Source organism: Monodon monoceros, unplaced genomic scaffold (genome assembly GCF_005190385.1).
Source record: "Monodon monoceros isolate NGI ecotype Baffin Bay Population unplaced genomic scaffold, NGI_Narwhal_1 Super_Scaffold_16, whole genome shotgun sequence".
NCBI classification, from domain to species: domain Eukaryota; kingdom Metazoa; phylum Chordata; class Mammalia; order Artiodactyla; family Monodontidae; genus Monodon; species Monodon monoceros.
The window spans coordinates 26331122-26344639 of NW_021703772.1; the positions used below are offsets into that span (position 1 = coordinate 26331122).

General features: G+C 35.0%; 1 protein-coding gene across 2 annotated transcripts in view; it reads right to left on the bottom strand.

Annotated features, from left to right (window-relative positions):
- Positions 1-8384, bottom strand: part of CPS1 (carbamoyl-phosphate synthase 1) — a 144656-nt gene extending 136272 nt beyond the window's left edge. Inside the window, exon 1 of one of the 2 annotated variants that reach the window (XR_003793943.1) lies at positions 8118-8243. Coding sequence is in view for 1 of the 2 variants with exons in the window: in XM_029225263.1 (XP_029081096.1) it covers positions 8118-8243 (126 nt within the window). In the remaining variant the exon portion in view is untranslated. Of the gene's footprint in view, positions 1-8117 lie in introns of both variants that reach the window. The other variant, XM_029225263.1, reaches the window with a different exon arrangement.
- Positions 8385-13518: the final 5134 nt, after the last annotated feature.

A 13518-nucleotide genomic window follows, 5' to 3' on the forward strand; every position in this document is an offset into this window, starting at 1 on the left:
ATGGGGATAAAAAGCAATTCAGTCATAGACTGTACTTAAATTTATTTATAAGAATTTTAATTCAAAACTGCCACAGATAAGCTGCAACATGCCCAGGTCAACCAAGAATGACTTACCTGTAAATCTGTAAATCATCAGAGTGAAAACGTCAAGTCATTAATTACATCCTATAATCTGAAGAGAACTAGCAGGTTTTAAGAACTCTTCACTCTGATTTCAGGCCCTTGAATTTTCAAGCTCTCAAGACTATTAGGACCAAAGATGCTGTAAACATGGAGATGCTCTTCTCAGTCCCCTTCCAGGAAGGATCTGCCATCCTGCTGCAAGGAGTGAGGTCAGTGGATAGTCACCAGCTGTCAATTCCTTCAGGATCTACCTCAGTTGCAGAGAGCTGCCTTGCCCTTCCTGGAGTAGCCCACACCAGGTAACCTACCATATTAGACTTTTGTATATGTGGAGTTTACAGGACTATATAAGAAAGAAAGAAATTGAAAATTGAAAAACAGCCTGTTTTGTTACAAACACATGACAATATTTTGGTTGAAGTGGAAGAAATATGTCAACAAAACAGCACTGCCCTAAAATATCGTATTTATAGAATTACTAACGTCCATATAAAGCAGGAATCCTCGCTGATTCTTTGATTTAAACAACCTGTTCTCAAAATGGAATCAAAAAAGGAATAAAGGAAAGGAAAAGAAAAGAAAAATCTGATCTATTTTGTATTGAGATAAAGTACAGTGCATATGGGCTCTTGAGTAAGAAATAAAATCCAGCAGGAGAAGTTGTTTAGATCATTCTGAAGCCAGGTTAAACAACAAATACGGCTTCAGATATACATATAAGCACACTAACAAAATGCCAAATTAAAAAGATCCATATGATGTTTGAGGCCTAATTAAAATTCTACCCAGAGTTGCTACATGTATATTCACTTTGGGTGCAGAAACAGACATCCATGTGTCCTTGTATTAACTACAGCACTTACACATCTATGAAATGGGAAGAACAACATTGTTTCTTCCCCTGAGTGTGAGAATTCACCAGCAAAATGTTCTGGAGGTAAAGCTTAAGCTAATTTAGCAATAAGTTCCATAAAAGATTTGAATAAAACATTATAGCTACAATAATCCCCTTAAGCTAGTAATGGAAATGAAAATTATTTACTCTGGGAGTCTGATTGTATTGCTGTTAAATCATCTGTCTATGTAAATTATTTGCATATCAGAAAAGATAGAAACCCCATGTGTTTATCTCCATTTTCACCCAGGCCTAAAGCTATATAAAATATTTGATTTCTGGTGCACCTGAGGTTTCTCAGCTATTAGTTGACATCAGTACTCATCCTCTTAAGAAATAAAATAAATCGGAACCAACCTTTGGAAGGTAGGAACCTTACAGCCAGAATTTTAGTTTATTATTGCACAGATAATATGGTAAAAAGTTAAAATCTTGAAGTGTTCTTTATTGGTAAACGAAATCTTATTTTTTATTCTTAGAGTTAATACTTTCAAAATATGGATACTTAAGATTCAGTATTACAGCACAATTTGCTATGTCTAGAATATTTAATGAGACTTCTCTGCAGTTACAATGCCTAACACTTCAGGATTTCAAAGTACTGTAACAGCAGTAATCAATTAAGCCTTACAACATCTTAAGTTAATAGCCTTACAACATCCTAAGTTAATATTAAGTCATCTGCCTTTGGTTAAACATAAACCAATGTTGGGGGAAAAAATTACACGGTTAATTTACTTGAATACTTCTATGTTCTGAACATTTATAAACAAATGAGTCAGATTCATAAGTAATTTTTATTCTAGTTATGTTTCTTATTATAAATAAAACATTCAGAAAAATTCCACCACAAAATACATGTATAAAGTGTAGGTTTACTAACAAGCACTTAATGGGCATCTGCCATGTGGTAAATCGTTCTGAATCTGGGAGGAATCTTCAATATTGTTAGCTAATGTTTACTTTTTGGTTATAAATTATTATGCATCTTATGTTTAGTTCTACATCATAGAAGAAATTTATTCAGTAAAATTCTTAGCGATAACAGCAACTCTATTGATTCATTTATAAGAACCTCACATTAGCCAATAACCTCCCTGTGAAATTTAAAAGATCAATATGTGGCATTTATTAAGTTAAAAAAAAAAGAAAAAGAAGAGAGGAGCCTTGAAAATATTTTCATGAGTTGAACTCATTTGGACCAGATGAAGGAAATCAAGTGTAAGATAGGGATTGCTAGGGCTGAGCAGTCCAACACCAGGCCCGACCTTGGCCCATGTAGCTTTCTTCAACCTTCAGTCATTGAAAAGACCCTAGGAAATACTGGTCACATCAAGGACATTCAGTCTTGCATAGCAAATTCCAGAAGCCTTGAAGTGAGCTCTGGTATGACCATTGCCCAAGGGATCTTGGAAACGCTCTACTACACCCTCCCACCTTTGGTACTAGTCAGAAATATGAAGGAAGTCTCATGAAGACCTGAAAGCACAGGAATGTTCTTTATTTCCACAGCAGTAGGATCTAAATTTGCATTTAAACTCTCAGTAAGTCTCGCCACACATGGTCAAATAGAAACTCAAGGTGCCGTCAACAGGAGAGGGTTGCCTGAGGCCAAGACTAGTGCCAGTTCTTCTGGCATTTCCCCAGCCAGAATTCTTGGCTTCCGACCCAATGCTGGGACCAGGGTAAGGTGAGTGAGGTGCTCAAGGCACAGTATCAGATGAGGCACATCGTGGGCCTGGTAGTGAGAGCCTCCTTCAATGTTGTACAATAGACATCCCACTCGCCTACCTCAGTCTAGGTCCTGTACGACTATAGCTTTTTCAAGGGTTTTATGGCAAGAAGCTCAAAATGTCAAGACACTGTTGATGACAAACAAATGAGTCTATACCTCAGAAAGGGAGGTTATGAATGGTAGAGTACATAAAACAAGAATGTTCAAAAGAGAGACCCCCTCCCAGTTAATGAAATATTGTCCAGCAAAAATATGTAAAGTTGCTAAATCATCTGAACTAATTCTACAACATTGCATTTGGGATTGGAACACAATTTATTATTTCAAAAATTTGGATTATCATGGATAAAATCCATCCTTAAAATGTATGTAGGGACTTCCCTGGTGGCGCAGTAGTTAAGAATCCGCCTGTCAGTGCAGGGGACATGGGTTCAAGCCCTAGTCCGGGAAGATCCCACATGCCGCGGAGCAGCTAAGCCCGTGCGCCACAACTACTGAACCCGCGCTCTAGAGCCTGCAAGCCACAACTACTGAGCCTGCGTGCCTAGAGCCTATGCGACGCCACAAAGAGAAGCCTCTGCAATGAGAAGCCTGCACACCGCAACAAAGAGAAGCCCCTGCTCACCGCAACTAGAGAAAGCCCACGCATAGCAACAAAGACCCAACGCAGCCAATAAATGAATAAATAAATGTATCTATATGTGGTAAAAGTCTAATACAATAATTAGTCTTGAAGATGCATAATAAATTTACCCCTACCCCCACCTTTAATATGTATAAAGAGGTTCCTATATAATAATGAATTTTATTTCCTATGAATGTCTTTAAAGCTACTACAATATAATTAAATGATTCTAATTGTAGGAGTTTTTGTAGTTGCCAATTTCTAATCAAATGACAACAGCTCCTCAAGGTTGAGCTAAATAGCTATTTCTATGTTACAATCAGAATATAATCTCTTACAAAATGAAAACGTTTCAAAAGGAATAGTGATTCTGGGGGTTCATTCATATCTGAAGTACCAGAGTGAAGGACACTTGGACTGTTAGGTTCCTGGCTTAATTGTAACACAGGTCACCATTTTTATAAATGAGTGGATTAATGTTAGAAGCAGTGCTTATTGAATCCTTTTCTATTCATAAGGAACTTATCCTTTTCAACTTCATACCTTTCATTCCCAAATTCATTTGCAAGTAAAAATAAAACTATTTAGTCTTAGTGACTTTCTAAGACTTGTGAACTCAGAATTTTTTAATTTGTAAGTTTCCTGCAGTCAGAGACTATCCACTTATTATCCATTTATTTCAACTTATTATTCTCCCTGTATACTCCCAGGGTACAAGTTTCATGTTTATTTGTTAAATGAATAAATAAATAGGATATTAAGATGCACATCCTAACTTTTGGAATTGAATTCAACATAGTGGAAAAAAAATATCTGCTTCATAGTCCTTGAGTCTAATTCATTATAAGCAATATCTTCCTAGAGACAGGCTTGCTACTAAGGCAAAGGTGAAAAAATCATCAAAGATATTTGAGAATTTTTATCAGATATCTTATCATTGTAATAATTTATAGCCTACAAAAACATGAAGAAACTCTGATCTAACTTTCTATTAAGTCCTTCTACTAAAATGTATACAATAGAATGATTTTAAGTATCAAGTTTTTACTTTTTGGAAATCAAGGCCTTGTCAGCTGCATCATTTGCATATATTTTCTCCCAGTCCATAGGTTGTCTTCTCATTTTGTTTATGGTTTCCTTCACTGTGTGAAAGCTTATAAAATTGATTAGGTCCCATTTGTTTATTTTTGTTTTTATTTCTATTGCCTAGGGAGACTGGCCTAAGAAAACTTTGGTACGATTATGTCAGAGAATGTTTTGCCTATGCTCTCTTCTAGAAGTTTTATGGTGTCTTGCCTTGTATTTAAGTCTTTAAGCGATTTTGAGTTTATTTTTATGTATGCTGTGAGGGTGTGTTCTAGCTTCATTGATTTACATGTGGCTGTCCAACTTTCCCAATACCACTTGCTGAAGAGACTGTCTTTTCTCCATTGTATATTCTTGCCTCCTTTCTCGAAGATTAATTGTCCATAGGTGTGTAGGTTTACTTCTGGGCTCTCTCTTCTGTTCCATTGATCCATATGTCTGTTTTTGTGCCAATATCACATTGTTTTGATTACTGTAGCTTTGTAGTATTGTCTGAACTCTGAGAGGTTTATGCCTCCTGCTTTGTTCTTTTTCCTCAGGATTGCTTTGGCAATTCTGGGTTTTTTATGATGCCATGTAAATTTTAGGATTATCTGTTCTAGTTCTGTGAAAAATATCATGGGTATTTTGATACATATTGCATTAAATCTGTAAATTGCTTTAGGTAGTATGGCCATTTAAAAATATTAATTCTTCCAATTCAAGAGCATGGGGATATCTTTCCATTTCTTTGAGGGATGACTCAATTTCCATTATTAATATTTTGTAGTTCTCAGTATATAGGTCTTTCACCTCCTTGGTGAGGTTTGTTCCTAAGTATTTTATTTTTTTGATGTGATTTTAAAAGGAATTGTTTGTTTACATTTCCTTTCTGATATTTCATTGTTATTGCAAAGAAATGCAACCAATTTCTGTATCTTAATCTTGTATCCTGCTACCTTGCTGAATAATTTTTACTTTTAAAGTATTTTATAGATTTTTAAGCACTGCTCATGTGTAATGGTCACACAATTCTTGGAGTAAATCAAGAACTGTTTCCACACTATGGATGACAAAATTTGGGTCCAGAGAGAATATGTGACTTGACTAAGTTCAGAGCATTGAAAAATGCATAAGAAAGGTTAGAATCCAGGTCCTTTTATTCCTATCCAGTGTGTTTTCCACTGCAAGGTACAACTGGCTGAATGTAATAATGAGCACTGAAAATTTTAGATACTAATAGAAAAAGATTACTGTCTCTAGAGATTTCATATTTTATGGTGGTTGATCATTTATACCCTTGATATCAAATTCCTTTAAAATGCAGAGTACCTTGAAATTCTTTCTTCTTCCTTATACGTGAAATATAACTGTGCCTATTAACAAGGTACACTCTATAAATATTAGCTACAAACAAACGCATGAGGAAGGACCACATAAAGGTACAAGTGCGTCACTGCTGTCGTCAAACCCACTGTCCTTGTCCCTCACCAAGGGGAAAGTGACCTCCAAAGACATTGAAAAGGCAACCCATTTACACTACAGTGCTTATATATCTGATCCCAGGGTATCTTCCACAATCCATTTACTATCTATAACTGGCTATAATGTTATTAACCTTTAGTGACTAGTCTCATTGCCCTTCACTGACCATATATAACTATATCCTAATGATTTTAACTATCTTTTAAATAGGATACTCATATAAAAACAGTAAGTTTAAATATATCTTGCTAAGATAATTGAGTTTTAAAAGTGAAGGCATGAAGAAAAGTTGGTAGAGGACTGTTTCAAAATAAGTGAATAGTAACACAAGTTCCCTTAGATTGCTGTATAGAATTTTAATTCACTACTGTGAAGTTCAAGAACTTCTATTTTTCATGCCTGGCATTCCTCCAAAACTTTGGCCAGAAATGACTGAGTATGAGTAATGGCTTTTACACTGTGAAATGATGGCTTATTCCTCCTAGAAACTTGTCATTCTTAGCTGTGATCTTTGGCAGACCCTTAAAACAGATCTGCCACCATGAACTAGAACTACTTTCACAGTGGACCATCCACGTAATTAAACCATTTTGTTGTAGTTGTGGTTGTATAGAGTGCTTATTATGATAGTGGAGAATTGGCTTCTAGTATCAGTCACATCTATGCCATTTTAAGTAGTTACTCAATTTCTTTGTTTCTGATGTCTGATGGAGATACACCTAACTCTATCTACCTATCTTTGTGAGAAGAAAAAGATATTCCAAGGGACACAACTTCAAAGTCTTAAAAGACATGTCTAACTTTAAGCAATACAATTCATCACTATTCTCTCTGAAGTGATATAGGAGTACCCTTGAGATATTACTAACACTAAACTGAAACCAAATACTCACTCTCATAGCTTACCATGTAGTCACTCTATCGTTGATGACGGTTTAGAACATATCTCCTTTCTGGCTCTCTTGGTACAATTAAACTGAACCCAAGAAAATGGCTGTTCCTGGGTTTCTTAATTTAGAATGGTAGTATCTTATACTTTCTCTTGAGATCTTGAGACCTCTTTTTCTTTCTCTCTCTCTCCCCACCATTCCTACTCCTTCAGACCTCCTTTCTCTTTCTGTCTCCCTCTTCTTTCTGCTTTTTATTCACCCCTATTTCTTTCCCACTCCAGTCAGTGGAGGTCACGAGAATCTACGGGTGTTGTTTAGCCCTGCAGATATCATTTGGGCTAAAATCATACTGAATCCTTCCTTGAGCAATCTAAGCAATAGAAGCTGGGGAAGTATTTGGAGGATTTTTAGCCAACTCACTGAGCACACAAAGTATAAGCAGTACACTCAAAACTATTACAACCTATTTTTACATCAACAGGTAGAGGTTGTTTGGGTTTTTTTTTTTCCTACTGCACTTTTTACAGCTCTTACTACTATAGAAGCAATATATTTAAAGCTACTGTGATTACTTAAATTTTATATTCACTAAAGATGATTTTCAGTAGCAAAGTTCCCTTGTAGTAATTTCAGATTTCTCTGGGAATAAATGTCTTCATAAAGGTATAGGAAGGAACAGAAGTTCTTACAGGAATTTCATAACTCACTGGTGGGGGCGGGGGAAGAGCACTTAATGTTCTCTTCCTGAACCTGCTCCTCAGTTACAGATACATTCAGAGAGACAGGCTCATCAGCTGATAATTGCCTTAGTATCTTAATCTGCAAAATAAATATAATAAATTTGTCCTTCTAAAAGAAGAGCTAAGAGGGAAAAGGAAAAAGCAAAGGAAGTGTCTACATGATGATCTGTAAATATCAAAATTATGTAGATATTTTCCTCTCAACATTTCTTCCCAGAAAACTTTACAGTGAGCCAACACAGAATAGGGGTTAAACACACTACCTACAGCCATGTGGCTCATGTACATATAAACAACTACATGCTTGAACCCAAAGTGTGAGCAGTAGTGTCTGGGCACAAGCAGACCCCTGATAGCCTTTTGAAAAATTTGTTTTCTAAACAGAACACTTACATTTTTACATATGCACAGGAACTGTGATCCTTCTTTATGTTGGGTGAAAATTAGTAAGTTAGTAGTTCAGAACTATTGTTTTTCCTTTGTAAGTGACACCTTTGCTTCATGATAAACTACACCCCATACAATCTTATTGGAAACAATGAATACGGGAATAATACCTTGACAGAAAGGAGCCTGATGCCAGGTCTTGAAAATTTCCATGGATGGTGTGCAGTCACACTGTTTAAGCCAAAACTTGTCTTCAGGGTCTTCACCACTTTGCAAGCTGTCAAAATCCTCATCATTTTGAAGATGCTGATTTGTGACTAAAAATAAATGAAATTGCATATACTTTATGAGAATTTTGCTATAAGATTTTTAAATTAATGTGAAGAAAGCTGGGGGTGTGCAATCTGGTGTTTAAGGCTGACTGCACAGTGATCTTTGAAATTCCATTCATTCTGTCATTAAATGTCTTCGGCCATAGCTCCTCCTTCTCTTAAGCCCTCCTCCTGAGGTAATGTCCAGAGATGGACATGTAATACAAATTGCAACACATCAAACACTACCTGCTCCTGCTGAAATAATGTTAGTGTTGTGGAAAAACAGTCATCTGTCAAAGGAATTGCTTATGCAGCTGAATAGAATGATCCAGAAGCAGTGGACACCCTCAGGAATATTACTTGCCCTAAAGAGTAGCAACTTTCTAATAATGCTAAGGATCAAAGGTTTTTGCTTGTGTGAGATGTAATGCCTAATTTGCCTTAAAAGACATTTTGAATTCCCAAAGAATCTGAAGACTTGCGACTTTCTGCTTGGAAAAGACAATGGAAATCACATAGAGTAAAAAGGACATCAGAATAAGCTTTTCTCCACAAATAGAGAACAAACCTTTCTACACTGTGCTTTTTTTTTTTTTTTAGTTAATAGTGTATTACATTCTTACCATTGCATTGTTCTTTGTTCCAAATTTTAAAGCAATCAGTAATATCAACTAAAACACAACTGGAGCAAAGTAGCCTATTTCTATCCCTCTTAATTTTTCAATTTGTAAAAAGTATATGAAATAATGGTAAACACTGATTTTAATGAGAACACATTCCTAAGTCAAGATTTTTTTAGTTGTTTAATTGCTACATATAAAATTCTCAAAACGTGAATATTTGTGTTTCAACCTGAGTTGAAATTGATTCACTTAGCCCTCAATCCCATGTTTAATCAGGCAGTCAAAGGGTCTCATTGGCTGGAGGAAGCTCTCACTTAAGTCATGTGTTTATGTAGATTAGGAAACTCTGTAGTATTATCCTTTGATATCCTTGCAAAGGAGGCCAAGAAATAAAGGCTTTTTCCTAGCACTTTTCACAATGGAAAAGATGACATAGAATGGCACAGAGATTGTAAACTTCATGATGTAGGATGAGTGCTAGAATTAAGTTGGGGGGGAGGGTTTGAGGATTTTTTTGTTTTTAAGGAACAAAGTTTAAACTCCATCTTCTTCTGCCTTGCTTAATGTATTCATGTATAAACATTCTCTGAAGCCAAACTGCTTCACAGCTCCTGGTGCTAGAAAAATGAAAAAACAGTCTCAATCTAGTGTATATAATTAATAAAATAAGTAATGTATGGTAGTGTGTCCAAATACAATGGAGAAAGAGAAAGAAAGAAAGAAAGAAAGGGAGAGAGAAAGGAAGGAAGGAAGGAAGGAAAAGATCAACTCCCTTGTGCATGTTCAGTAAAATTTAAATATGTGATTATGTTGAACCATATTATCTTGAAGGATTCAAAGAGTATACCAAGTAGATGGAGGGGAAAAAAGCAGAAGGGACAGCATGAGCAATAGCACAGATACATTAAACCATATGGTATATTAAAAAAAAAAAAAAAGCTAAAACAGTCTGCTAAAGCCTAGGTGCACAGTACAGGTTGGGGAAATGAAGAGGAACCGTAACAAGGAAGATTATGTGTGCTTTAAAATGGTTGGTCTTAATCCATAAATAGTGTTCCTGGTAGTCATGAAAGTGTTTTGAACAAAGGTGAAATTACTGTGAAAGAAAGATTATGGAAAGTGAACTGAAGGAGGATGAAACTAACAGAAGAAAAACTCCCAACTCAAAGAACTAAGAGCTTAGAAACAGAGCTTACTGGTTTAGACCAGTAAGTACGTTAGGTCGTGGACTCATCCTTGTCTATATACACAAAAATATATATATAGTGAGGATTTGTCTTTCTCTAATAAGAAAAATAACATGTACTTATCACAAAAAAATTTTAAGATGCACAGTAAATTTAAATCAGTCATAGTCCCATTACCCAGAGGTACCCATGCAGTGAACACTGTGGTATGTTTCCTCCCTTTATTCTCTACGCTTTGGGGTACTAAGGAGTCCAGAACTTAAAGAAGGAAAGACATTAGTAAGTGACTTCATAACCACTTTTAACAGTTGACCAAAAAGCATGGTGAACTGAGCATGGTTTCCCAATAAGATGTCAACAACTTTAGGGTACAATTCCATAACTCTAGAACCTAAAGAAAAATATAAGCCTGAGAGTTGTAATGGGCTTTCACTTTTTTCAGTAAAAGGTCCTGGATGTAGGCTATGGTCCATGTTTCTAGTCACCATAATAAAAGAGGAAAGGGCAGAAGATTTGGAGAGTTTGGTTAAATATTCTGAAAATTCATCCATCACGATTCTACAATCATCTCAGGAATTGGAAAGACCAATAAATTAAATGGTGGGTAGTTTCAGATTTGAGTGTTCAGGGTGGACTGAAATCTACAACCAAACTGAAAAAGAAAATTATGTTAGTTAGGGAGTTTACATTTGGATAGATCAAAGGGGTGAGGTGATAAGAGTTGATTAGTAGTGAATATGAAAGACATAAAGATAGTAGAAATATTACAGTTTTGTGAAAGACATTTTTTCAGCACACTTTAAAAGAAAGTATTTTTCAGTTTGGAATGATTTTTTTCTCTGATCCCATTTACATGGTCCTCCTCTCACATAAGCTATCCGCATACAACTAAGCAGGGTAAAAGCATGAACACATGTACACAGAAGGTTGGGGGAATCTGTATTTGAAATGCATTTTGTATGAGTCAGGTCATTAAGGGTTCTCTAATCTTATAAGTCACTCACTCAAAACAGCAAAATACTGTTTATGAATTTAGCCCTTCTTTTCTACTGATACATTTATTATAGTTATCACAGTTTACAGCATTAGGCTATTTTCCTCTGTACACCCCCATATGGAAAATTAAGAATTATTGAAACTAAACATTTCTCAGTTTTGATGAAGTAACATTCTAGTACTTTTTAATCTAGTGCTAATAAAGCATTTTATTTCTTCCATAAATTGGAAAATGTATTATATATATATGAATAAGTATGTATTTATGTGTATGCAGAGAGATTAAAATATGTATGTACATATAGAGAGACAGCAAGAAAAGTATCCTTAACTAATACAATTATTTATCATTTCTTAAGAGAAATGGAAGCATTCAGCCTCCCAAATCCCTGAGAAGACTTAATTTGATGAATTTTTCATTAGGATATCTGGTATTGAAAATGGTGCTATATCCAGCACTAAGTGGTAGTTATTTTCCTGTTACTTAAAGAAATTTAGAAAACACTGAAAAATAGATAATAGCCTACTCCCAAAACATAACCTCTGTTAATATTTTAGCATATCTTCCTCTAGCATTTATTTCTATATACAAGTCATAATTTTGAAAACAGTGATCAACTTGCATTACGCTTTTGTGAGGTAATATTATATATAAGGTATGTTCAATGTTATTACATGCTCTTTTCAAACCTTAATTGAAATGGCTACAAAATATTTCATTTTCATTGTTTCTATTGTTGCTACAAAGCATATCAATATTGTAATTTTTTATAAACATTGCCAAATTTCTCTTCAAAAAGAATGTACCCATCTACACACCAATCACAATGTGAATGTCCCTTTCAATACACCCTTGCCAACTCTAGGTGTTATCTTTCATTTGCTTATTTGAGCACAGGAAGTGGTATTTTGTTTTCATTTGAATTTTAAATAACTCGTGAAGTCAAACACTTCCATATACCTTTACTTAGTACTATTTCTCCTTTTTTTCTTACATCTTTTTGTTCCCATTAATCCATTCCCATTAATGATCTAGAAAGCCTCTTAAAAGGAAACGTAAAGCAACACTGATTGATATAGCCTGTATTTGTACTAATTTCAAGTGTCCTCTTCATTTGGACGATCCATTGATATAAGTAAGGGAGACCTGCTACCATTTGGGAAAAATGAAACCAGCTCATCCTGGATAATAAAGGCTTTAGGTTTTGGAATAAAGAGAAAATAATGGCATTAGTAATTCCTTCTTAAAAAGTACAGAAACTGCCAACAGCTTTCTTGAAGTGTGTCTTACTAAGGAATGAATAGAGACAACTCTAAGAAAGTGATGCATCTTTCAAAAAGTCTCTAATATAGCAAGCATGCAAGAGGTGCTTCTGAAAAATGATTGAATGAATGAATTGGTTCCTGTGTGCCAAGTTCCTGCCTGATCAATGACGTTTATTTAAGCAGAAACAAATAAAATTAGGTCAGATGAACATAAGAGGAAGTAAAGATGCTTTGGAATAGGAAAAGAGAGCTGTCAATTAAGAATTATACAAAAGACGATAAATTTAAGGCAAGAAGCAAGGTATGTCTGGAGAGCAAATAAACTCAGAGTAGAAGAAAATAAAGAACCACTCCCCTCAAAAAAAAAGTTCTATTTAGTGTTTGAGTAGGGATGCATGAAGACAGAATAGAAAAGGTAGAAATGATTATTATGGTTCAATTCTGATTTTTATTAGCCTAATATAACAAAGAACACTGTCACAAGTGAGGATGTGGACAAAAAAGGGCTACTCTTTGAAGAAAAGTGGTGTGGATTTGTACCTACATAAAAAAGCATATACTTTCTCTCATCATAGAAACTAGGATAAGCTGGTAGAAAGATTCCTCAAATAAAGTTTGGCCAGGGAGAAGATTTGTCAATAATGACAATAGATGTTAGGTTGTTAGATGATGAGGTTTTTAAATAACCAGATGTCTTTGAAAATCCAATCAAGTAAGACACATTCATTAAGGTCCAATTGGCATTTTGAGGAATAGAAGGTGAAGAACTAAGTTCATGAATGTGCTTATCAATCTAACATTTGATAGCATAAAGGTTGAAGTGATTCAAAGGAAGGTGAAAAAATGAAGCTGGAAAAGAGCCCTTGAAAAAATGATTTCACACATTAAAATCCAAGGCACAAGTGATTATATTCTAGGATAATAAAAAAAGCAGTCATTTACAAGACCCCATTTGTAAAAAAAACTTAAAGAGAACAGGTTAGTTGGTACAAGCAGCATGTGTTTGTAAAGAATAAATCTTATCATACCAATTTCCTGCCTTTAAAAAAGAGACATTATTACCAGACAATGTAGAAATGTTAGACGTAACCTACTTTAATTCAAGAGCATTGAGTATATATTCTAGACCATTATTAGGTGCATACACATTTGCTGGAGAATGTATATAAATGTAGGAGGGTGTAG